Here is a 25,785-nt window from a genome sequence, read left to right on the forward strand (position 1 = left end):
AATTTATTTCTAGATAATCCTAGAGCATACCAGCATTCAGCTACAAGGTGAGAAAGCAGGACTCATAGAACTTGGACCCCTATAATACGAGATTTGCCTGTCCTATATTTTCCCCCAAATTATTACCAGTTGGCCATGGGATCCCAAAGACGTGCATACAGAATAGCCTACGAACCAGAGACCAGACAGAATGTGATCAGGCCTCGTAAGTCTCCATGAATTTAGACCCAAGGATGCTCAGGGGAAGGGTTCCCTGAAATGGCCTTGCTAGGAGCAGGCCTATCACGTACCATTTAAGAAGTCCCTCTGTGTTTCTAGGACTTGGTTGATGTCCTGCACCCAGGCCTGCTGGATGTCTGAGTTGGCGGCCTGCAGAATGACCCTTTCTGAAGTCTCCCTGTTCATGAGTGCAAATTTGCAGGGGTCATCATCCACATCTTCTTCCAGAACCAAATAATTCATCTGAAATAAAACACGTTCGTCCTTTTCATGTCTACGGAGTTAAAATAAATCACAGCCTACTTGTATTTTTATGTATAACTCTGTATAAGTGTTTTATCTGTACACCACATTCATGCTTGGTGCCCATGGAGGTCAGGAGAGAGCATCAGATCCCCTGGATCTGGAGTTACAGGTGGTTGTGAGCCACCATGTAGGTGCTGGGAACCGAACCCAGGCCCTCTGGAAGAGCAGCCAGTGCTTTTAAGTACCAAGAAATTTCTCCAGCTTCTATTTCAAAAATTTTAACCTCAGGAGAGGTTTCTATGGGCTCCCAAAGACATGCATACACAATCCATTTACTCCGGATTTAAGAGTACAGTCGCAAGCTTTATCTTTTGGTGAATGATATAGATGGATGGTCATACTGGAGACTGGCCCTGGGACTGTCACTGCTTATCATGATCACCAGTTAGCTTCACCCCCACGATTTCAGCCCCTGCAATGGCCCTCCTTGCCCCCTTTATACCCTCGCTGCCCCTTGTCACCTTGATGCTCCTCTTGAACATGTAGCCTGGGGTGAGGGACCCCTTTCGGAGCAGTTCACTAAAGATGACGATCTGCTCAAAGAGAAACACACGCCTCTCCTTGGTCCGGGACTGCATGCCAGCATCCAGCTCAATCACATAGAACGTGTCCTGCTGTAGAAGCTTGCCCTGGGCGGTTAGGGTGCCCTGATGGAGACAAGAGTCAAGAGAGGGTCATAAAAAGATAGATTCAGCTCCTTTGGGCTATGTGTTTCCTAGTGTGGGGGATGTAGACAATAGATCTGATATTCAAAGCCTCAGAACTCCAGCAAGACACTGAACTGGGACCCAAGTACTCATCCAGGGATGGACTACGGACACTCCCTATTCATATAGGGTTGTTAGAAGGAAAGGGCTTACATCATGGAATCAACAAGAAACCATGTCTGAAAATGCCAGAGGAAATCAGCTAAAACAGAAGGACAGGACACATATATACTTCCACATATAGCTTTGGCTGGCCTGAAACTTGCTAGGTAGATCAGGCTGGCCTCGAACTCTCAGAGATCCATCTGCTTCTGTCTCCTGAGTGATGAGATTGAAGGTGTGTGCCACTCTGCCGTGTGCTTTCTCCTCTATGTTTTGCTGGGTTTTTTTTTGTTTTGTTTTGTTTTTTTTTTTTCTTCTTTTTTTCGGAGCTGGGGACCGAACCCAGGGCCTTGTGCTTGCTAGGCAAGCGCTCTACCACTGAGCTAAATCCCCAACCCCTGTTGTTTTGTTTTTTAAAGAAGACTTGTGATGCTCAGAGCTGGAAGTAGCCAATCGTCCCTTGCAGCTTTGAGAACCTGGTCTGCCTAGCTTCTTTGTGGCATGGGACAACTGCCTGGGGCACTCTCATTGTGGCCAAGGAGAGTGAATAGAGACAGGATCTCCAATAACCTGATGAAGAGGGTCCCTCTCACCCCCTCCTGTTATGTGAGACAGGGGGATTCTGAAGTTTCAGTTTCTTGCTAAGACTGGCAGATAAAGTTGGAGTATATAAATCATTACCCCTGTTTTATAAGGTCAGATATTTCTCTGGATCCTGTGATCCTTCTCAAAACAATGCCAGCGATCAAGCTGCACACGACCTAACTGGGATAGGAGAGCACATGTGGTTTGCCAGCTTCCCAGAGACATTTTAGGAATGTGCCCATCCAGAACCTATCAGGAAGACTCCTACTTATTTATTTATTTATTCATTCATTCATTCATTTATTAATTTATTATTTACTTTGTAATACGAAGACTGACATGGGATAGAGGTCAGAGGACCCATGAAATATACTCTTTCTTGGGGGCAACTTCTGCCCTTTAGTGCAAACGCCAGTCATGCCCTGCACACGATGCCGTGTGCCAAGCATTCCCTGGCACAGGGGTCATTTTTCCTTCACGTTGCTGAGAAACACCCGCCCTTTGCTTGGACCAGGGCTCCTGACTGCCAAGGTCAGCAGAACAGGCTTATCTCTACCCTGGTCCAAAGTTAATATTAAGCCAGTGACCAGCTATCCAGAAAAGCTCTACACACTCTGTTGGATTACATAAGAACTCGGGGGTGCGGGCAGCCGGGACTAAAAGGAAAAAAACTACAAGATCTTGGAGGGAGGCGGTGGGAATGAGGGGCCCAAGGAGGAGTGGGCAGGCGCTCACTGTCCTTCCCGATCAGCTGAGGGAATGCAGAATGGATTCTCTGTGGCTGAATGATGAAAATAAAGATGATGGTGTATGAGTTACACGGGAAAACTTCACAGAGAGAGAGAGAGAGAGAGAGAGAGAGAGAGAGAGAGAGAGAGAGAGAAAGAGAGGGAGAGAGGGAGAGAGGAGAGAGGGGAGAGGGGAGAGGGAGAGAGGGAGAGGGAGAGAGGAGAGAAGGAGAGGGAGGGAGTGTGTGTGTGTTTCAGGTGGGTCAGAGAATAATGGATGCCCTCTCTCCCTTCAGCAGTCACTACCTGAAAGGACTCAGAGAAAGCTACCTAGACTTCTATTCAGAAAGCACCAGGAGGTCAAGGGTGAAGAGCAAGAGGCAGCAAGGGGTACTTGACTTGCTTACTAGCCTTAGGCTAGTTATAAAGTCAGGAGAGGAAGCATACAACCTCTCCGGGAAGACTAATAAGAAACCACTCGAGAATACTAGAGCACAGTGAGTAATTGAACTCATGCTAATATCTGACAGGTCTACCTAGAGAGCTGGGAACCCATGAAAACCTGCCACCTGTTCCTATCATGTCAAAGCATGGGGCCCAGGCAGGAGCAGGCGGGATGGATTAGGAGGGAGAGGAGGACAACCTAAACTGGGCTGTAGTATATCCTGTCCTCCGTGATCCCGCAGCCCGCCTGCCTTCTGCACTTTAACCTGATAGAGCCAGGCTGGGCTAGCACTGCTTTCCTAAGTATCTCAGCCTCCAGGGATCTCTTTTCTTCAAAGAAAGAATAATGAAATCTTAGACTTCGGGGTTGCTGGGAGGGAGGATTATGAGAGGGGAGATTTGGACACATCGAGAAGGAAGGTGATGTGATTCAGAAATGCCACGGGGGCATGAAGATGCCACCGACAAACCAAGGAGCAGATCCTCCCTCACAGATGCTCAGGCCTCAGACTGGTGAGCGGGAGTTTCTGTCATTTAAGCCGTCCAATGGTAGTGTTCCACGATGGCGGCTCTTCCGAGCCAGTGTGTCCTCTGGATATCTAGCTGTTTCCCTTCAGACTTGGTTTCCTTGTCCAGGAACAGATATGTGTGATGTTTTAGATCTTTACACCTTCACTGACCTGAAATCCGATCACTACACAGACCTCTATAAAAGACCAGTCTGTCCTCTGGAGAAAAGTTCGCTTTCCCACTCGGGTTCCTGGCTCATCGCATACCCTGCAGCGCTTGGGATATACTCATTTCTCAGTCAGGAGGAAGGAAAGACGGTGGCTCAAGTCATAAGGGACTTCGTCTGTTCCCAATCCCCTTGGAATTCTAATCCCAGTTTGGCCCGAACCTCTATTTCTCCATTATCACTGAGCTTCTGTAATAGCTCCATCTTCCAGATCTGTGAACTAGAGGGGGACTCCTAAGGCCTCACCTCAAAGCCCTGCAGGCGTCCCAGATTCATCATGTCATTACAGCGCTTGGGGACAAGGCACATTAACTCCACTGCTTTCTGTGGGAAAGAACACGTTATTCAGGATTCGGGAACCAACATTTAGTAGGAAGCTCGAAAAACTCAGGGCTGGAAAGAGGGACTTATCTCCCACAGTCCCTTTGTTCTTGGAAAGGGTGCGGTCCCTGCGGCCACTCTCAGAGGACTGTGTGGGGTTTTTAGATAAGAGAGCTTGGCCTTAGCACAGGGGCTCCATGTCAACGGTGACACACATGGGGGAAGGTTACCCAGCCCAACCTTTCTCTACCTCCCACTTCTATCATCCCCTCCCCTCTCCTAGTTTCTTTCCCTTCTGTGTTGCTTTCAGAACACCTAAGCAACAACACAGCCTGGCTGTTGAAACACGGGAGGGTTTGACCTAAAATAACCTGCCAGAAATGGCTGCAACCCTCTTTGGCTTAAAATAATCCCTACTGTGGCACAAAGGACTCACTTAGGGGTAATCCTCAGGGTGAGTGTGTGTGTGTGGGGGGGGATGGAAATGGAATAATTTACGTGTTAGGGTCAAATGGCACCTGGAGCCAGGGACAAAGTTGCATATTGAATCTCAGCAGGTGTCAAATATCACTCTTGCCCAGTAAGAGCCCCAGACACCAGTGGACTAGGCTCTGGGCTGACCCAGGGCAGATGGGAATTCTCGAGATCTAGAAACACTCCAAGCTCAGCAGCACTTGTCGTTCCTCATGCTGCTGACTAAGAGGGGAGTGGCTTGGACCCTGGACCTCCTTTGGGGACAAGTCGCTCGATATGGTCCCTAAGAAGAGCAAGCATTACAAGCAGGAGCCTACCTCAATATCAGAACACTCCAAACCAGCCTTCTCGCTGTATCGCAGGAAGTCCTATCGAGGAAGGGCGTGGGAGGGGTGAATCAGATAGTAAAATAGCCAGAGAGCCATAAAAAAAAAAAAACTTATCATAAAAACCCAACAGCACCCCAAAGACTTCCCTTCCCAGAGGAGGCGGTAATGGTTTGTCATAGCCGAAAAGTGAGTAATGAGTCATGTTAGATACAAAGATGGACTGTGACAAATAAACCATGGTGAAGGGAAGGAAGGGGAGGACAGTGGGACCGTCAAGGTGGACAGGAGAAAGAAAGTCAAGTCTTTCTCTTCCACTTGACCTCTTGTTTCCAGAAAGGGGGGGGGTAGGGACGGACAGGTTAAGTCGTTTAGAACACGATTGGACCTTAGGGACTATGTAAGGTCTCCAGGCTCTGCCCATCCCCTTATATGCCATTCTGGTCTTATATTCTTGCTATTTTCTAGGGCTTTGTTTGTTTGTTTGACATAGGGTCTCACTTCATACATAGCCCAGGCTGGCTACATACACCGTGCCTGGCTTATGCTTTAGGGCATTGCGTCAGTGGCTCTAACAAAAAACCGAACCAAACCAAACCAAACCAAACAAAACAAAAAAACAAGAGAAGGAGCTCAGGGTGGAGTATGGCATAGAGTCGAGGTTTTCGGCTCAGGGTGGAGTGCTGCAGAGAACCACAGTTCTCAACCTGGGGGTCGCACATCAGACAGCCCACATATCAGATACTTATACTGCGACTCATAACAGTGGCAAAATTACACTTAGGGATTAGCAACGAAATTGTTCTATGGTTGGGGTTGTACACCGCAGCACAAGGAACTACGTTAAAGGGCTGTGGTGTTAGGAAGCTTGAGACCCACAGGTACAGAGGTAGGGCCCTTGGCTCAGTTCCCCAAATGAAGAGTGAAAGGGGGAGAGAGGCGTGGCCGTAAGATAAATCAAAGGAAAACAAAACAAAGCAAAGCAAAGAAAAAAAAAAAACCAACAAAAAAAAGAGCAAAACAAAACCCTGAAAACAAGCAACTCGGGACAGAAACAAGAGCTGTGCAAACTATTCAGGCACAAAACTGAGGGCCAGCCCCTTTCCAGCCCTGAAGAACAGGTCACGGAGATGATCCCAAGCCCTACGCCCTCAGCTCCTGCCTGAGGAGACCCTTCTCCAGCCCGGACCCTGTCTCCCAAGCTTCTCACCTTGAGTAGCAGCTGGTACTTTGTTATTCTCTGAATGGGCTTGATGAGGAAGTCACTTAGGGTCAGCCTTTGATTGATCTCTTGTTTAACCTCCTGAAACACAAGGGTGAAAGGGGCGAGTGAGTGGCTAGTCTTCAAGATTTCCATAAAAAATTCTGAATTTTCACACTATAACCGCCTACCCCACTGTTCTGAGCAATGAGTCGCACGACCTTGAAGGCCTTGCTTGGTTCCTGGGTATTCACAGTGGGCACTGTCAAACCAATGTCCCCCACCTTAGACCTGGGAGAAGAGCTGGACCGGGTACTCTGCTCTCGCTACCTCTCCAGGAAAGAACCAGAAGGCTCCCCTCAGACACAACAGGCCTACAAGGCTGGATCCGGAACTCTGTTCTCTGAACACACAGGGTTCTTCCTAAGGGGGTCTGGGGAGAGGTAGTGTTGCCTCTTTATCCTCAGAAGTGTTTCTGCCGGGCTGGGCATGTACACACATGGAGGTGCTAGACATAGGAACGATATTCGAAAGAATGGGTCCCAAGGCTGAGGTGCTGTGGATGGATCAGTTCAAAGGTCTGAGAGACCAGTTAGAGGTCTAGAACAAGGTCAACTGTGAAGTGACTGTTAAGTCCTTTCACCAGGGGCAAGCACTTAACAACATTCCCAGGGACAGGTGGACATTCAGTGCTCAGTGATCACATGGGGACGAGAGCTTCCACAGACAGTCAGGGACAGAGTTCTTCCCTATACAGGGGCTTCTCTACAGTGTGTAGACAGTCACCTCGGCTCCTCCTCAAGCAAAGGTGCTGGGGACGGAGGCCAGAAGCTACCAGCTCTGTGGAGACTGGCTTCTTGCAGACCACTGGCAGGGGGCACCTGTGGATGAAGACCCTGGGGTATGTCTAATTGCAACCGTCTTGGCCCGGGGGCGAAGGGAGCCCAGAGGGAGCGGCTCACCTCAAAGTAGGCATCGTATTCAGCCACGATGTATTCAGAACGTGGTTTGTTCTGGCAGTACCACACGTAGATGTGCAGCTTCCGCTCCTGGTTACAGAAGAAAGTGTGACGATCGTGAACCTTGGCTTCCTGCTGACCACCCCCCACCCCCAGTCAAGGGCAGTTAATGACAGGGCGGAGAAATAGCCAAATGTGTTAAAAAGACAAAACCAGAATGTTGAGAGAGAACAGACCCAAGGAGAGCCGAAGAAGGCAGGAGCACTTTTAAAGACAGGAGTGTGTTGGCACCCGGGGAGATGGGGACAGCTGGGGTGACGCTCACATGTTTAATGAAGAGCTGGGCCAATCTGTCTTGCTCTTGGATGCATTTTTCCAGTTCAGCCAGGAAAAAACTAAAAGGGGAGAGGAGAAGGAAGTCACGCTACTTGGAGTCACATCTTCTCTCTGACAAGATAAATGACAGCGACCTCCCCTCAAACGCCCGCAAGGGGCAGATGCCCCACTGTCAGGGCAGCTTGGGACTCACTCTTTGTGCCAGTCGTAAATCTGGTGGATGTTTCCAAACACGATCTTTTCCTTCCCTCGCATGTCCTCGGGGACCCCCTTCTCTTCTATTCTTTTCATGAAGCCCTGATCGACAGAGGTGACTATTAGCGGTAGACCTCGCAGACCGAGTCCTGGGCCAAGCCCCATCCTTTAGCACCCATGCCAGCCCACACTCTGTACATCTGCAGACAGCACTGTGGTAGCTTCTCCCACTCAACCGGGCCCCACCCACCTCTAAACGCATTAAAATATTTCAAGAGGAAAACAAGAACTGTTTCCACGTTCTGCCCGGATTGTACCGTTTTTTAGTTTCATTTTTGCAAATTAACGGAGAGTCGAATATGCATGGTCACCAGGTTAAAGCGCTTGGGCCCAGGTAGGGTCCAGTTTGCTCCTGATCAAGTGAGCACAGATACGCCCACCCTGCCATCCTCTCACCTCCACCACAATCCCCAGGTCCTTGACGTAGTCCTTCTCTGTTTGCACCAACTCATTCAGGACAAACCTGAGCAAGAGACAAGGACAGTGAGGCTCCAACACGTTATTAAACAAGAGATCTCTTCCGTCCTCTGCAAGACAAGGTCTCCCAATTCCCAGGCTGGCCTCGAATTCCCTATATAGCCCAGGATGGTCCTGAAGCTCTGCTCATCCTGCCTTCATCTTCTGAGTGAATCTGTCTTAATCTCCAGGATTAGAGATGAATGCCACCACAGCCAGTTCTATGCAGTGCTGGGGATTGAACCTGGGTCTTTGTATATTCAAGGCAAGCCCTCTATGAACCAAGCCATATCCCATCCCCTGTTGCAGAAATACAGGGTAGAAATATCTATAAGCACTATTTTTCCCCAAAACTGAGTTGTGAAAGCTTTGAGACCAAGGGATTAACGTGAGATTTTATTCCTTTATTTAGGCTTCATCCTTATCCTAGCAGAAGAGGAAAGGCATTTGTGTGGTACTGAGCCTTGAAAGGCTACAGAGGTACAGATACAGAGTAAAGCTTCTATAATGCACAATCTGAGGTTAGTCAGGAATGTATCCATGGTAACTGGCCTGGGAAATCCTCAGCCAAGGCCAAAGAACCTAGGTTGACTACAGATAGTCCAAGTTCACGCCTCAGAATATAGCATTTCCTACCCTCGTAACAAGGGCATTTGCTCTCATGGGGTCTTTGTGAATTATTTCCATCTCTTAGGTTTATATCCCTTAGAGCAGTTATTATATACCAGCCACCCCTTCTGGGTTTCCTCTTGCGTTTAGCAAGCAGGGATTGTAAAATCCTATCATTTAAATACTAAGATAGATGGGAAGGTTAGGTGACTCACCCAAGCCTATAAAGTGAAGAGGAGAGGTGGGATTTGAACCTAAGTGTTAAGGGTCTAAAGATCATTCTTCCACAGTAGCCTACTGCTTAGGGAACAGCCCGGCCAGGCCCCTGGCATCCCTGAAGTCTCCACCCGACTCCTTCCTTCAGTCCTGAGAGTCAAACACTGTACAGAAGACACCACGGTCATGCACATGGCACAGAGGTCCTGTGTTTACGGAGTCAGAAAGAGTTTTGCCTGGAGGCACCAGCACATTATTTTTGGCCCGAGTGACAGAAGGGGTAACATTCCGAGATGTCGAAGAAGAGTCCTGAGTAACTGTTACAACCCAGCAACTGTTCTGAGCTCAGGAAGCAATTCATCTGCGGTGCTTGTCCCACACAGTACAGAGAAGCCACTGAGTCGGACTGGGAGGGGTCGGGGGGTGGGGGCGGGGCGCGTCTGGGACCTCAGAGCACATGGAAGGAGCAGAGAACACAGGCTTTATCACTGTGCTCAGCGCTTCCCAGCTGGCTGTCTTCCTCCAGCACACGATCATGTGTTTCAGGCCACAGGAAGGAACTGGTGAGGACAAACAGAAGCCTTTAGATATATCTTTAGCAAGGTCCGAGTTACTTCCTGGAAGAGAGTGAAAGCCCTTCCTGGTTAGTGAAAGCCCACAGGAGAGTGAGAATGGGAATTCAGGGCTGGGCTAGCCCTTCAGAGAGGAGAAGCTGGGGCTCTGCCGCCAGGTAGAGCTATTTTTATCTTCAGTTGTTTGCTGACTAATGGGGGTTGCCTTGGTTTTTGATTCTCTAGGAACTGAACTGGATTCCTAGGAAGGGCCAAGGAAGTACCTGGGACGATGAGATATCCCCTGGGAGAAGTCTAGCTGGTGTGGTAGGGAGCATAACCATCATCCCAGTACTTGAAAGGCAGGAGAATCAAGAGTTTGAGGCCAGCCTGGGCTACTTAACAAGACTCCTTTAGAAATAAAACAAAACAAAACATGCATTTCAAGGCACCGCATGATCAACAACCAAAGGAATTGAAAGTAACAGAAAGCTTTTCCATGGTCAAACCCTACGTTAAAAGTTGCTCACAAATGAATGTTACTCTTGGGTCTACCTGAAATTCTCTGGCTACAGAGGGACTTTATTTAGTTACTTTTCTTTTTTGTTGTGATAAAATACCGGAGGAAAGCAACCACAAGTAAGGAAGGATTTAGTTTGGCTCAGGTAAAGGGGGTATGCTCTACCATGGTGGGGTGGATACAGTGGTGGTGGTGGTGGTGGTGATGCTGGCCACATTGTATCCATACAGATGAATTCTGGTGTTCAGCTCAGATTCCCATTTGTTCTTTTTTATTTATTTCAGAACCCCATCCCCTAGGACGCTGCAATGCACGCTCAGGGTCCGTCTTCTAGAACTGTCTTCACAGACATACCCAGAGTTATGTCTCCCAGGGGATATTCATCCAGTCAGGTTATGAAGATTAGCGACCTCATACCTGCCCTCTTTCACACTGGTGGGGGATGGGTGGCCTTTGGCAGCTTTGGCACTGGATGTGTCACTGGGGAGACACTGTGGTTCCTTATCTCTTCCTGCTCTTTGTGCAAGACCAGAACCATTTCAAACTGCAGCCTTACCCACGGGCCTTGCCCATGCTTAATCTTCTTCATTCTGTTCTATTTTCTTTCTTCTCCAGATTCTAACCTACTACTTAACTAACTTTCTTTGTCTAATTTCTCCCATTAGAAGGCAAACCTGCCATTAGTGAGGGCTTTCTGTGGTTGCCATTCTATGCCTTCCTCGTTGATCTGTCGCACTGCTGGGACAGATGATGTATGTGCTTAACAAACGTCTGGCGAGTGAGGAGTGGCAAGTCCCCTTTCAGCATCTTCCTCCTTCCATACAAATGACACTTTGTTTCCATCCTCTCTCCATGTGGCTCATTTGACTCCTTGGTGACCTCTTCCCATGCCCTGATGGAGCCTCCCGTGTCTCCACTCTGCTTCTAGCCTCTCACGGTATTGTATACCTGAACACTGTGTATCTGCTCTGCCATGTTGGCCGTGAGGTCCAGCAGGTTAGAGCGAGGGAGGGCATCAACAGTCAGAAACATTCAACAGGTCAGTTTTTGAGAGCGTTCAGGATATGGAAAACAGAGGGTGTGCTGGAAGAGGGGATGGTGCAGCGGGCTAAATGGCTTGTTATAACAAAGTCAAACAATGTCATTTGGATATTGACAAGGGCTCTTAAGGTCCATTCAGTCAGAGTGCCAATCGGAGAGATGGGCTTTTCCAAGCATCACTTGTCACCTTAAAGGTCGCCTCCCTGACCTACAGCATGCTTCACTGAGTTCTCACCACTCCCCATCCCCACTACTGTAACAACCATGGGAGAATCCAGGGAAAAACATGTGCTGTGCAAGGCTCCAGAAACTTCACTTAGGGGATGACAGCTCACTCCCATAATTCTAGGGAGTCCTTCTGACCCTCAGAAAGTTCTGGGAGTAATCACAGGTATTAGTTTACATGACGTGCTCCTCTCCACCATATGGTGACAGCCCTGCTTTGATACTGGGCTCTTGCTATGATGTTACTGCTTCCAAGGAGACAACACTCTAAATGTTTACTTTGTATATTTGCCAGCAGCCAAAGGACTTGGCTCATCTGATTCACTTATTTCTGCTCATTTTTATGTTTGTGGCCTGGATAAAGGAGGCGTGGACGTAAAGGAGAAAAGAAGACAGAGAGTAGGATGGGACCCTTCATAACTGCCTAGCCCAGTCTGCTTGCTACTCACAACCTCTCACACTGAGTTACTGGCAGCTTGCTTCCAGGGGAATCGACCCCAAAGGAGACAACTTGAGTTCTGGAGGAGGTAGGGTTCCGCCTTGCTGATGTCTAATACAGTCTTCACTATCTCAAATACCAGGAGACTGACTTTGCATCAAGGTAGAGAAGCCCGACCTTACATAGCACATGTGTGTGAATGGGACCTTACCACTAGTCATTCAAAGCCAGAGGAGGGTCTTGCAGAATGAAACCTACAAATAGATGTGAAATGAAAGATCTAGGAGAAGGAGCAGAAATGGGTCTGGCCTGGCAGCAGAGAAGCCTCTCCTATGCTTCTCTTGCCTGCATTTGAGGAGCATCAACTCAGATATCTCCACTTGGCCACAGTCAGGGACTCTCTGTCACTGTAGACCCATGGGAGCCATTCCCCCTGTTTTCTGAATTCCACTATTTTCATTTTTTTTTAGCATGTTTTACAGTTGTATTAGATCTTGGTTATAGCCACGTTTTGTCAATATAACAGAGATCTCACAGAATATTCCCTTAACCCAAGCTTTCTTAAGGCAGTGCCAAAGCGGCCTATTGCTGTTCAGTGTTTACTGTGTAGACGTGGGTCATCATCACTTAGAAAGGATGGGTGAAGTTGGACAGACAGCACGGGGCTGTCTAATTTCCTCCCAGAAACTGTCCAGCACACACATGTACCAGGATCGGGTGGTGGGCCACTTACATCCTGCCTCTTAGAGCCTTGGCTTTCTGTTCTTCTTCCAGGTTTCTAGGAGGTGTGGGAGGGGCCATCCCCTCATTCAGGCAGACTGTGGGGTCCTTCAAGCTCCCCCGGTAAGAGCCTCCTTCCAGAGTCTAAAAGGAGAAGGACAGACAGCCTCAGAGTGAGCACTGGAAAGTTATTTACAAGCCCTGTGTCTCCCCAGTCTGGCCACAGGCAGTATGAGAGCCAGCAGCCAGGACCGTGCTCTCTGAACTACAGGGCAGCATTAGACCAGGGACATCCACCTTCTTGGAGCAGGGAGCTTCCATCCACAGTCAGGACATACCACTCGTCCTTGTTATCGGGGCACACCAGGAACCCATGTGATCAGAGCACACTAGGCATCCGTGTATCACCGAGTGCCCAGACATAATGAAGTTGTCACAGCAATTTATCCCTGGGTGAGGGCTGCAGAAAAGCTCCACATGGATTCTATACCAAATAAGGCATTGGGAAGGAACACTGGCTACAGGACTACTTCATGCAAATTGGTAAGCTAAGGAAAGTGGCAGAGGTAGCTGGTGGAAACCGTACTTTGCTATGTTAACTGCGATGCTTTGGAAGAAGACAATCAGATGTGGTTAAGAAACAGCCAACAGATGGAGCCTTTTCTAAAAACGTCTTTGCTAATGTTATTTACCAAGGGCTTTCTTTCGTTAATCCTCATTCCTGTTAATTAAGGTGCTACATAAGGCGCTTACTTGTTAGGGAGAAAAAAGGTAAGTGGATTGATACAGTGATCTAGAAGCAGCTGAGAAAAGGAACCTGATGTCTAAACCCGGATCTGATGAACAGAGGGTGCTCTTGTAGGAGACATGAAGGGTCCCGTGTATCCCTGGATTTTCAGAGCAGATCCTCCCTTTTAGCGAATTTCTAAAGGACAGAGACGATACATACTTGCACAAATCCTAGGAAAAGTTGAGAGTGGTCCCCAGTGGTTAGTGTCTCTCTGTCACAGGCACTGGCAACAGTAACATATTGTTGAGTTGTAACACACTCAAGTTGTAACTGGTAGAGTAACATACTCTTTGGGGCCAAACTAACATTTTAATGTACTAAGCTGATTTGCTTAATGTATATTTAGATTACCATATAGGTCTTTGAAGAGTTCTAAAGTTGAATTTTTTGGCAGACTCAGACCTATATGCAATGAACTTTTTATCTCTGATTACCTTGTCCTATCTGTACCTCTTCTCCACCTGAAACCTTTCTTTCCCAACTAGGCTGCCTCCTACTTTCATCTCCGTGTGTGACCAATGAATGAACGAATGAACAAACAAATAAGTAAGGCTGCTTCCTGAGCATGGGTGGGAGGTTACTTACTTGAGTGTGAACCAACTTATCAGTGGCTATACCACTGAAGAAAGTGACACCTCCCCCATGTAACTGTTAATCGTCGTCAGGAAGGGAGATTCCTGAGCCCTTTCCTGTTTCCTGATGAAATGCTGCTGGGTCCAATCTTATACAGGTCTTGTCAGATGACCATAGCTGCTTTGGGTTCATGGATGCAAGAACCATGAGACAATGGAGGTCTGGGAGATGATGTTCTGCAACATTTCCCAGCCCTTGCGTTCTTTCTAACCCCTCATCTGCGGTGTTCCCTGAGCTTGAGAGCAGGGCTGTATGCAGTACAGGCACCCGAGGACCAGTGGAAGCAAGGAGGGAAACAGTAGTTAGAGGTCAGGGTCAAAGTGGACGTCTATAACACAAGCATGAAAAACAAACGTCAACTACCCACAGTGCCTGGCAACGCCAGCCTCTGTGGTTTCTAGAAGTCAAGGCTTTGTTTTGTAGTCTTTGGAAACACCAGTTCTAAGACAAAGGACACCAAGATCAAATAGGGCTGATCACCAAGGCGGTAGAGCAAAAGGCTGTGGCCTGTCTTAAACAGCCTGTGCTTGAGAACATCCGTCACTGACTCTCTTAGCTGCTACATTTCAACAGAAGCCAGACAGAGGCAGGAAGGACCATTCCAGGGCAGTGAAAGCAAACGTGGTGTCCAACAGAAGAAAAGATGGAAAATATCAGGACCTTATTGTCGAACAGTGACATCAGCCTTCTTCCCCACTCCCTAAATGAGCAACTGTGTCAAGGGTCAAACATGGGTCTGTCGCCAACACTGGGATTAAAAGCACAGACAGTATCCTCCAGTTTAAGAGAGACAACTGCTTTCCACTTGACGTAAAGGTGTTTACAGAACAAGTAATCAACCATGGGAACTGTTATATCCAGAGCAGCACTATAGGCTAAAAATAAAGAAAGGTCGAGAAGGGTTTAGCTACATTTATAGATACAGGATCTGTAACCTGCTATTAAGGAAATTAGAATGTCTGGTGCTGAGGCCGGACAAGCCAGTGGACAGGCAGTGTTCCGGTGCATGTCCCTCGGTGCCATCACCAGAGCCAGGCTCCAGTACAGATGGACCCAGCTGGTGATGGATATGATTAGTACCTTTAACTTCCCATCTTCCTCACTGTCCTGTGTGGCCTTTATTCTGTGGCCCGTAGGCTGGTGGGAAGGTGAGTGTCAGGCCCAGTGAGCATGCCTACACCACTGCCTCCTGGGTGGGTGGCACAACCAGCTTGGCATGGGTTAACCCGTCTACAGGGGAAAGGGCCTCTGAGGAGTCCGATGTGTCACACAGGAACACCTGCATTTCTCTCTTGACTTTGTATGAGCAAAGAAGCCGGGTTATGTCTTGGAGAGGACTCTGGGACAGTGTCAGAGCATGGCACAGTGGCAGTAGAGGGCCCACTAAGCTCTTATGGTGGGCAGCCTGCCTGGAATGATGGAGTTGTCTCTCTTGCCTCTAGTTAGTGATCCCCTAGAAGGTCTCAGCTGCCAGAGTTGGATTACAGGGATGTGATTTAGGGTAACCATAACAACCTGTCATCACTGTTGTCTGGAGATGGGGGCAATAGTTGGCAGTTTGTCTCCATAGTAAAGATGTCTGTCCCACCTGTAGTTCAGGGCCACAACATGCAGCAGATGAAAAGGAAACTGAACGAGGAAGGAGTAATACAAGTCCCTATGTCTGGTCCATTTCCTTGCAGAAATGCAGAGAGGACTCAAATACACAGCTTACAGTGGAGGAAGGCCACTGTCTCGGTGAAATGGACGTATTTCCTAGTCATGCCCATAAAATACTCCACAACTATGTCCACCCCCCCCATGTAGTTAACTAATTTCTGCATTACTGATAGTATAGAATGTAATGTAAATGCTCTATAGTGATTGTTATACTGCTTTGCTTAGGGAACAGGGAAGGAAAAAGTCAATATATGTTCAGTGCAGATGTAATTTCTCCCCCAAAGAGTTTTGATCTGAGGTTGGGTGAACCTACAGAAAAGGAACCCAGGGATGTAAAGGATTGGCTATTCTAAGATATATATCTGTGTGTGTGTGTGTGTGTGTGTATTTAACTGAATACAGAAACCGAAGAACATTCAATCCTGGCAGGAACTGCACTGTGAGAAAGGTCATGGAGTAGAACATAAGTGAGGTGCAGGTAGAATTGGATATGTGAGGATCTGGACTGGCAGAAGACAGTGCTAATGAATAGTGTGTGTGTGTGTGTGTGTGTGTGTGTGTGACACACACACACACACACACACACTAGTAAGCTGGGATGGGTGCCACTGAGTGCTAGTGCTAGTGAGTGGGAGTGAGTGCTAGTGAGTAGGGGGAGTGCTAGTGATAGGGGTGCTAGTAAGCAGGGGTGGATACTAGCAAGCTGGGATGGGTGGAATACCAGAGAAGGAAGATATGAACATCAAAGTTAGAACCTGAGATATATAGAGGAGATCCTAAAGACCCTTGTCCATGGCATTAAGCAAGACAATAAGCTGGACTTACATTTTAGAAAGATCACTCTCAACCTTCCAAAGAGCTTTTAAGGCCACATCTCTGACTGGACAGCAAAGGAGAGCAGGATTTAAAATCTAAACACTATAGTTACATTATTTGCCAAAGGGTCTGAGAGAAAACACGTGAAGCCCTAACACTGAGTGTATCAGATGATGATAATCTCTGTCTGGACCACTGTCATTTCCCCACTGTCTCCTGAACGAGCATATAATGCTTTTACTAAGTTGCTAAGGGAAGACAATCACATGGAAAGATGCCAGACTAAAATCAGGGAGGGACAGACTGTACCAGTGCAGGCAGGAAGGGCTTCTGAGCATTATCTTAGGCTGTGGACTGTATACGGAAGGCTCCATGCCAGATTTCAGAGGTAGGTGCAGGGCAGGCCTCCTGGGTGGAGATCAAGGCTCATCCAGTGAGATAACAGGGAAGTGGTGGCCTAGCACCACTTCTCCATCACGCCCTTGGGATAGTTATCATATATTGGATGAGATGTGGGGAGAAAAGGGAGGAGCGGAGGTGGGGGAAGAAAGCATGTACTGGTTGGTGAGAGCAGAGAGAAAAAGAAACTTCTTCACGCTGTTGGTGGGGGTGTAGACTGGGATGCAGTTGCCTTGGAAAACAGTGCGCAATTCCCAAGGAAATGAACTATACAGAAGTATCATAAAGTACAGCACTCCAACTGAGCGTGGTGGCTTGTGCCTTTAATCCCAGCACTAGGGAGGTAGAGGCAGGCTAATCTCTGTGAGTTTGAGGTCCACCTGGTCTACAGAGTGAGTTCTAGAACAGCCAGGGCTATGTAGAGAGACCCTGCCTAAAATAAATGAGATGGGTGAGGAACGAGGTGAAGATGCCTGTGTCTGTGCTCACGGTGCCACAGTTGACAACAGCCAAGATGACAGCTTACGCTTTGTTGATACATGACTGGATAAAGAGGCATGCACACGTGCCTACACATAAGCGATTTTTGGTCAGGCATGAAGAAAAAATTCTACCGTTTGCCACATTTTGGATAAACTTGGACAACCTGATGCCAAATGAAATAAGCCAGACACAGAGGAAAATATCCCATTATCTCGTCTATAAAGGAAATCTTTTTCAAGAGTCAGGATTACATGAGTTAGAGAATGAAGTAGGGGCTGCAGAGTGGAAGGGAGTGGGGGAAGGAAGGGAAGGACAACAGGACTCAGCAGTACCAGGGCTCAGATATGTGGCATGAGTAGTTTCAAACCCAACCCATACCTGCAGGCTGCACTTAACATGGCGTTACATCAGGGACCTTCGTCAAGTAGAGAGATTTAGGTGTTCTTGTCACACAGGAAGTGACCTCGTGAAATAACAGCTGTGTCCCCATAGAGTGAACAGATGAGTGTGTGTGTGTGTGTGTGTGTGTGTGTGTGTGTGTGTGTGTGTGTGTACCTCCCACTGGGAAGCTCACATTTTGACACTAATGTACTTTTACAATTTTTATAATATCTCCCTGACAAAAAGCTTCAGAGCTAAGCCGTTCTCACCAGGATCGGCTACAGGACACCTGCATGGTGAAAAAACTGAGGTGTGGGATTTCCAGGCAAACGATATCGCGCGGTCGATGACTCCGGGTTTTAAAGTTTTTGTTGGATTCTAACCTTTCTTATTCTGAACCTCTGGAACCCTTGCCAGAATATGAAGACCAGATGATCCCATTCTAGAAAATGTGCACTACCAGCGTGGGTATGATGCATATTGCTTTATTTCCTGCTAACTCAACAGGGTTACTGACCGACCAAGTTACCTGATGTAATGGGATAGCATAGCACTGACAGAAACACATCCCGGCCTGAGCCACATAGGAGGCGGCCCTGGGGAGATGAGTGCTCTCCAAGTAGGAAAGCCAGAGGGTGGAAGCTTTGCTGAAGCCAGCTTGTACATTTCTCAGGCCACCATGGAGACTGAATAAGAGCTGCCGCTGCCAGCCTGGAGGTGGGAGATTATCAGGAAGCATGCGCTGGGCCATCAGAGCGAGCTGTTCCACTGTGCCACCTACAACAAGCGCTGAGATGGGGCTTTCTTCTTAGGGGTTCAGTCTTGTATGCCAAGCAGGCAGCTGAACCCTGGGGGCTCCAAGACACAGAAAATAGACCCATTTGATTCTCCCATGGCCAGGAAGCTATGGCTCTTTAGATCTAAAGGATAAAACCAAATGGCATCACCTATTAAACTATTTCCCTAAAACGCTCATCTGCCACCAATCTACTGGCTGACAGGTACTAAGTTTCCACACGCCCACGCGAGGTCATAGAAGCGGGAGACAACTTGGTTTTTCGATTGCCCTAAGAGCGAGCTAACATCTGCAGGTCCCTGCTTATCAGTGTGTGAAGAATGGCCAGGCCCAGGCAATCATCTTTACTCTCTTGAGATTAGATTCAGGTCAACAGATTCATCATCATTACCAGGAGGGGTCAGACAGAGTCAATCTCCAGAGTAGACGAGACACTTCTCTCGGGCTCCATAATCAATCCGAGCCCCCGGGACCTTTGCCTTCCAGTCCTTCACACGCTCGCTGCCAGGTACAAACCCATAGCTGCTAAGGAGTGAAAAGTCTTACCAAGGCTCGCACAGAACAAACAGAAAAAGTGCTTGTTTCTGACTCCGAGTTTGAGACGAAGCCCAGGAAAAGTGGGTAAGCTCTGCTGGGGGAGGTGTGGGCAGGCCAAGACAAGTAAGCCAGGAAGAACTCTGAAGGGCTCACCATGCCCAGGAGAGCGGAGGCTCTCCAGGGATTTAACTGCATAGGAGGCAAATCTTCAAATCCTGCTTTCATCCTGCAGCTTCTGGGCAGCAGACACGGAACCCTACTGCAACCATAACCAGGGGACCGTACTGTTCAGCCCTGGGACCTAGAATATGGGGGCTCTCACAGCCTTCAGGTAGAGCTAGGGAGCCAAATGAATTCTGAGTGCAGAATTTGATGCCATTGCTTGAACGAAGAAAGCAAAATGACTCCAGACAGAAATCCCGGCCTATCAGAAACGCCTTAAAATGGAATCAGACTCTTAGTTGGAAAGGGCTCTGTTAGTTCTTCCTCATACCACACTAACATAACAACCCCTCCAGGTCCAGGTTCTGTCCTCTGGAGCGAGCGCTCGACCAATCTTTCATTTCTACAGCAGTGCTTCAAGGCATTGGCAGACAGCCCTCCTCATGTGTTTCTCCCCAGGCTTAATCTCCCTCTTCTTCAGCTTTCATTCACATAACCACACGGTATTGCCTACTTCCTCCGGAGTCCTTCCAGGTCTTTCAAGAACATGCTAGATGACTGCATTTAGAATGAAGAGATTACTCACACACAGCTCATAAAAGTGCGACTGGATGGCTTGGAGCTCAATGGTACCACCGCTCTTGACCTGCACGCTGAACTTTGGACACGTCTGTGATGTCAACATAAACCCTGGACTTTAATTGGATAGGTCTGTGACACCACTGGCTGCTTCGGCCACCTCCCTCTGCTGCCATGTTCCATCAGATAAACCCTAGGGCTTTTTAAAGAGCTCTTCGACTCTTTTCTTGGAAGCCAAAAACTGACGGTGAATAAATGGGAATCCATCTTAGAGGCCAAAACGCAGCTCAGTGTTTTCAAACATGGTTGAAATGTCCTTCATTTACTGTTGCTCTGTGGCTACGCCACGGTGGGATGGGAAAGAAAGAAGGAGAAAAGAGAAAGAATCAAATTTTGGTGGGAAAATTCTAAGAAACAAACCCGCAGCTCCCTTGCTCTTTCCTTAACGTGTTTGGCTTCTTACATCATGCCAAAGATATCCCTGAGATTGCAGCTCTGTGTAGATATTCGAGAAGTAATTATTGGTGGGGAAAGTTAATGCTCTTTTTTATGGTAAACGCACCACAGAAAAGGCGTCTACTCAGAAGCTATTTATTGGGAGTCTGTGATCAGGCCCGTGAACGGTAACCTCAACCCACACTTCCTTTTCTCTGAGGCATTCGTCTCTGTGGGGCACAACCCACAACCCACAAGTGCCGTCCCTTGGCTATGGTTGTCTAGTGTGTCTAGCACTAGACCCAGTGTCCGCATACACCAGGGACCAACAGTGTGAAGGCTAGCACTGGTGAGAGTCAGGATAAAGGTCACCCCAAATAGAAGCAGATATGGATCTTTGGAAACAAGTGTTCACGAAGAACCTATTAAATGTAAAAGACTACTATATATTAATGGGAGAAAAAAATAATACTGCCTGAAATTACTAGCGAGCAGGGAGACATTCGGCCATTTTAACAACAACGGCACTGTCTCTGACCGCATGGAGCTTTGGGAACTGTGGTGGGACTTCAGAGGAACTGCCGTGACTGACGAGGGGAAGTCTTTGTGAGAGATGAGATTGAGTGGGACCCTGAAGGCCTGCTGTGCGTAAGTGAAAAGAGGGAGAACATCCCAGAGAAATGGGGTGATAGCAACAAGAACTTGAGAGAGGAAAGACAAACCTGTAACACTGTTAAATCGATGTAGTGACTGGAGATAAAAAAGCAAAACAGACCAACCAACAATCAAAAAGCAAAACCAAACAAGGCCATGTGAAGGGCAGGGGGAAGGGCATGAGAATGGACAGCCTCCCGGAGCTTGCCTTCTTACTAGAACCACCATCTGCAGCCACCATTTGCTCTGTACTCACAGCCATCAGGCCGCTTGCCTGAAAAGTGGATGCACCACGGTCCTCCGATCCCAGGGCCAAGTGGAAGAGGGTTAGTATTGGAAGAACAGCGACTCAGTCAAGTGACAGAAAAGCCAAACAGGGAGCACAGACGGCCGAGGAAGACGGGCGCACACTTCCCACCGCTGTCTTATTGCTTACACAGAAAAAAAATGGGGGCAGAGAGACAGCTGCACCCAGGAGGAGCACTAGCACACCACTGAAAGCCCGATCCAGCTCAGGCTACCTGCCCTTCCTTGTGGTATTATGATTGCCACAGACTAAACCAGTTGTTGGTGGCTGACGTTTGCCTTCCCCCAGTGACAGAGACACATTCCCGCCCCAGTTTTTTGTGGCAAGGATAATATTTACATGTTTCTACTCCTCTGTGATCAGTAGTCTAATTTCTAAGGCTCCGTAAACTAGGAAGTCTCTAAATGAAATGTCCTGGTTCTTTAAAATGTCTAGACCATACTCCATCTCAGCAGCACAGGACACTGGCTTCAGGGCTAGCCTGGAGCACATCTATCTACCAGCAGCTGATGGTGCCACATGTCTAGGGTCCAGCTGGTCAGTTTCAGTGAGTATATTTGTTTTGGAAACTTTTCACCTTCTATTCACCTCATAACACTAAAGGCCCTGCTGATTTCCCATGCCAATTTCCACATAAAGCTGAAAAGGCCCCTGGGGCAGAGTTTGTTTGTTTATTTATTTATTATTTTTTGAAAATACCATTATATGCAATTAGAATACGTGAAATCAGGATGTAGGTAACTGATTTGAGGTCCTAGTTGAGGTCCTGGGAGCCACATGGAGGTTAGAGGTAACACACGGCTTCCTCCAGCATGCCCACTTACCAGCTTACTTTTGACCAACTTTTCTATTGCACTGACAAGGTCTGCAGCAGTAGGCACGTCAGTGGGAGCCTGCCGGGCTGCTAGCAAAGAGGACTGCAAGACACGGACAGCAAAGGAAAAGCGGGTTAGCAAGAGGAGAGGGAGGCAGTTAGGAAGCACATCACATACTCCAGAGGTCCAGGCTAGGAAAGCACGTTTAGTGTTTAGAGGACAGAGACAACAGAGGGAGATGGGGGTGGTTCATGCTGTACAGGTAGGCCTGCATATCCCTGGAGAGGGATTCTGGTCAGTGACCAAGTCCAGATGGGCCTGGTTTTCCTTAGAGGCTGATGGGAGGGGTCACTGGATCCCTCAGGAAACCCACAGACCAGGGCTATGCCTACTGATAGCAGAGCTGGGGCAGCCACCCTGAGGGAGATCAGGACTTCTTGTGGTAGCCCGCCTGTGTTCCATGGTCTGGAAGGTATGAGCAATTCCAGGCTCAAATGTGGGCGAAGGAGATAAAGTCCTCGCCCTGCTGCGGCCTTAGCTATAGATCGGCACTGTGTGTCAAGCAAGCCTGATACTTCTCCCGTATCTTCTCCTTCCCTTTCCTTCTCATTCCTACCTCCCCCACACACATGCATTCCGGGCACTGGTAAGGCTCCCAAGAGTTGCTATGTCACATGTTGGGACTCCCAGAGACCCTGCTTACAGCAAAGGCAGACTCAACTACAGGTCTCTCTGTGTCCTTCCCCTGGACCAGGGGCAAGGCTTTGTGTGGTGGCTGCTTGCATAATGGCTGGGTTATTTCTTCCCCACACTGAAGGAGCCTTTCATTGTTATTAGTCGGCTTGCTTTTTCCTTCTTCCATCCTCCTGAGGTAAAGCTAGGGGAAAGATGGCTAGCTCTGTATCCATAGGTGTGCTTTTAGTTTGGTGCATCAGGGGAGAGGGGAAAGGGGGAAGAGGAGACCAGAGAGGAGGGAGGGCAGAGGGCAGAAGGCAGTGGTGTTCCCAGGCTGAGACATGAGGAGAATTACTTATGAGTGTAGAAAGAACAATGTCCTGGGCTTGGCCAGGCTTCAGTTTCTCCCTTTAGGTTAGGGAAGAGTTTCAAAAAGAACTTTAAGTGCTTGTAAGATTGGGGGAAGATAAAAAACATGCAATTAAGGAAGATAAAACAACACTGTCTTTCCTCTTTGGGAAGAATGCAGAAAAATGTCTTGGTTTGAAAAATCAAGTTACCATCTCTTTGCTTCTGGAAACTCATTCGAGTCAGATGTTTGAAGACCAGAAGCTGGATCTACACAGCGATCCTCAGGGGTGTTACTCAGAGGTACAAAGACCGGAAACGCCTAAGGCTGTCCTACAAAGGGCCACTTATGACAATGAGGGAGCATAAAGGTCAGGAAAATATCCTCCGGTTACTGAAATCAAGGTTGAGCAGGTAACATTAATAAGATTCTACAAAGCAGGAATAGATGAAGCACTGACAGCCACACACACAGTGGAAGCGGGAAACATCCATACGTGTGAGCAAAGGACACATGACATGGACACATGTTGAACTTTAAACGATCATCGAACGTTCAGTTAAAGTTCCTGCGGGGTCGTGGGACACACCTGGAATTTTAACATTCAGCAGGCAGACACAAGGACTGCAGCAAGCTCAGGGCCAGCCTGGCTTATGAAATGAGTTCCAGGCCAGCCAGGACTAGTGAGGCTCTGCCTCCTTACAATCAAAATTGTTTCAATAAATTCACTGCTACTTGCTAGGAGTGCAGGACTCATTCCAATTCCAGATATTTCTACCAAAACCAAATGGACAGAAATCAAACAAGCCAGCGTGAGGAGAGTTAACATGGGATTCCTGCTATGCACTAGGTACAGTGAAGAAAGGACCACATTGATGCCTGCAGTAAATTTGTATTCTCAGTTAAAAACTATCCAGGAACAGCCTAACATCCATCCACCCCCAACAAACTGAGGGGACTAGGAGAGGGTTCATGGCCTTTCTGTTTTCTGTAGGCAATGGAACTTGGGAACTCTACCATCCCATCTCTCCCTGTGTCTGTCTGTCTGTTTGTCCATCTGTCTCTCAAACACATACACACACACTTTCTCTCCCTCCCCCACCTCCTCCTCCTCCTCCTCCTCCTTCTTCTTCTTCTTCTCTCTCTCTCTCTCTCTCTCTCTCTCTCTCTCTCTCTCTCTCTCTCTCTCTCTCTCTCTCTCTCTCATAGGACATTTTACAAGGGTGGGTGGGGAAGTCGGGAGGCTAGATCTCCTGAAGGTGAAGGGCAGGCATTTCTGTCTCTGGGAATCCCTTTGGCCCTGTGGGTACAAAGTCATACTTCTGTTTTCTTTCTCAATGGCCCAGGGTCAACTTGGCCTAGAAGTATGGTCCAAATATCTCTGTAGAAAGGGTCACAACTGTATGCTGCTTAGCGTGAGCACCTTGGGAAGCAGCCTCATCTTAACCCCTGGTTCTCCCTCCCGCCTACACAAAGGAAGACCTTGGATATTTACTATGGGTTAACAACCAACTGCAAAGCAGACAGAATTAAAATCAGAAATGCTGGAACATCCATAAACACAGCCTATGAAGCCTGATACCTATACATGCTTGGCCTCCTAACTCAAAGGAGGCTTCCCCAGTGCAGGGCACAGGGAAGCACATAAACGTAGTGAGGGAGACAGCTGGTGAGCCCTCACTACCATCACAAGAGGACACTCGGGAGACAATGGCGAGTGCAAGCAAAAGCTGCAACTTTCCCTTCAGTGACCAGAGTCACAGATACAAGCCATTACATAAGGCATGAAAACCCCAATGGAGCCCAGGCATAGCTGTGAGGAAAGCAAGGAGATACATCACAACAACAGCTTCAGTTGGGCATGGTGGCCATGCCTTTAATGCCAGGAGGCCGAGGCAAATGGATCTCTGGGAGACTGTGGCCAGCCTGGTCTATATGATGAGTTTCTGGCTGGGCAAGGCTACATAGTGAGACCTTGTATCAGTAGAAACAAAGTAGCCCCACTTTGGGGTGGGGAGGGGAGGAGAGTATGTCAGTGCCTGGGACTCAAGACCGCCAGAGTCAAGCCACCTCTGGGGAACAAGTGGAAAGACCTGACCACTGGGGCATTAGCGGCAGAGGGGAGGGGACAGGGGCCTTTCCCACCAGTGAGCAGAACATTTCACAAAACAAAAGGCTGTGGCGATTTGACGAGCTTTGCTTTTCCATGACTGACAACAACCCTTCCACCACGAGCATCTGTTTCTACTCCACATGCTGAGATGGCAGAGTTTTATCAGCGCTGGCTCAAGGAGAAGTGACTGTGGTTAGACTTATTAGAGCCAAAGGCAGTAGACAACCAAAACACAGGTTGTGCATCAGGCATTACGCAATGACTGGCACTTGGGGCCCTCACCGATTCCTTTTAGGGAAGCTGCCTACAAATACAGAATCACGGGTCCCTTTATGCGTTCCCAGGTGGGCTCCTGCTTTAACTGCCCAGAATAAGGCTGAGCCTCTGTGATCCTGGGAGAAGACACCTGCTCACTGACACCCGTGTCACCGAGGGCTCACGAAGGGAAAGGACTGATGGGGAGGGGGCAGCGCGGATTCCTGACCCACATTCTCAGGAAGAGAAATCTCAGCAGGGGTCCTACCATCTCATCCTGGGTGGGGTCATTGTCAAAGATCTTCATGGGCGGGGGGAGAGGTGTGTGTGACTCTTCATCTGGCTCGTCTTCTCCCCAACCTTTCTTGCTCTTCTAGAATAAAAGAACACCATTAGGTACTGCTACACCAACAAAAGACGCCAATACGTCAGCACTTGACAGTAAAAATAATTCTTAAGGAGAAATACTCA

General features: G+C 48.2%; 1 protein-coding gene across 1 annotated transcript in view; it reads right to left on the minus strand.

Moving 5' to 3' along the window:
• Kalrn (kalirin RhoGEF kinase) overlaps positions 1-25,785 on the minus strand; it is a 537,823-nt gene that overhangs the window by 43,836 nt on the left and 468,202 nt on the right. Inside the window, 12 exon segments of the mRNA XM_032900150.1 lie at positions 291-462; positions 987-1,172; positions 4,074-4,151; positions 4,940-4,990; positions 6,159-6,251; positions 7,112-7,198; positions 7,434-7,503; positions 7,638-7,741; positions 8,096-8,162; positions 12,490-12,620; positions 21,932-22,024; positions 25,583-25,687. Coding sequence (XP_032756041.1) covers positions 291-462; positions 987-1,172; positions 4,074-4,151; positions 4,940-4,990; positions 6,159-6,251; positions 7,112-7,198; positions 7,434-7,503; positions 7,638-7,741; positions 8,096-8,162; positions 12,490-12,620; positions 21,932-22,024; positions 25,583-25,687 — 1,237 coding nt within the window.

Source organism: Rattus rattus, chromosome 4 (genome assembly GCF_011064425.1).
Source record: "Rattus rattus isolate New Zealand chromosome 4, Rrattus_CSIRO_v1, whole genome shotgun sequence".
NCBI classification, from domain to species: Eukaryota; Metazoa; Chordata; class Mammalia; order Rodentia; family Muridae; genus Rattus; species Rattus rattus.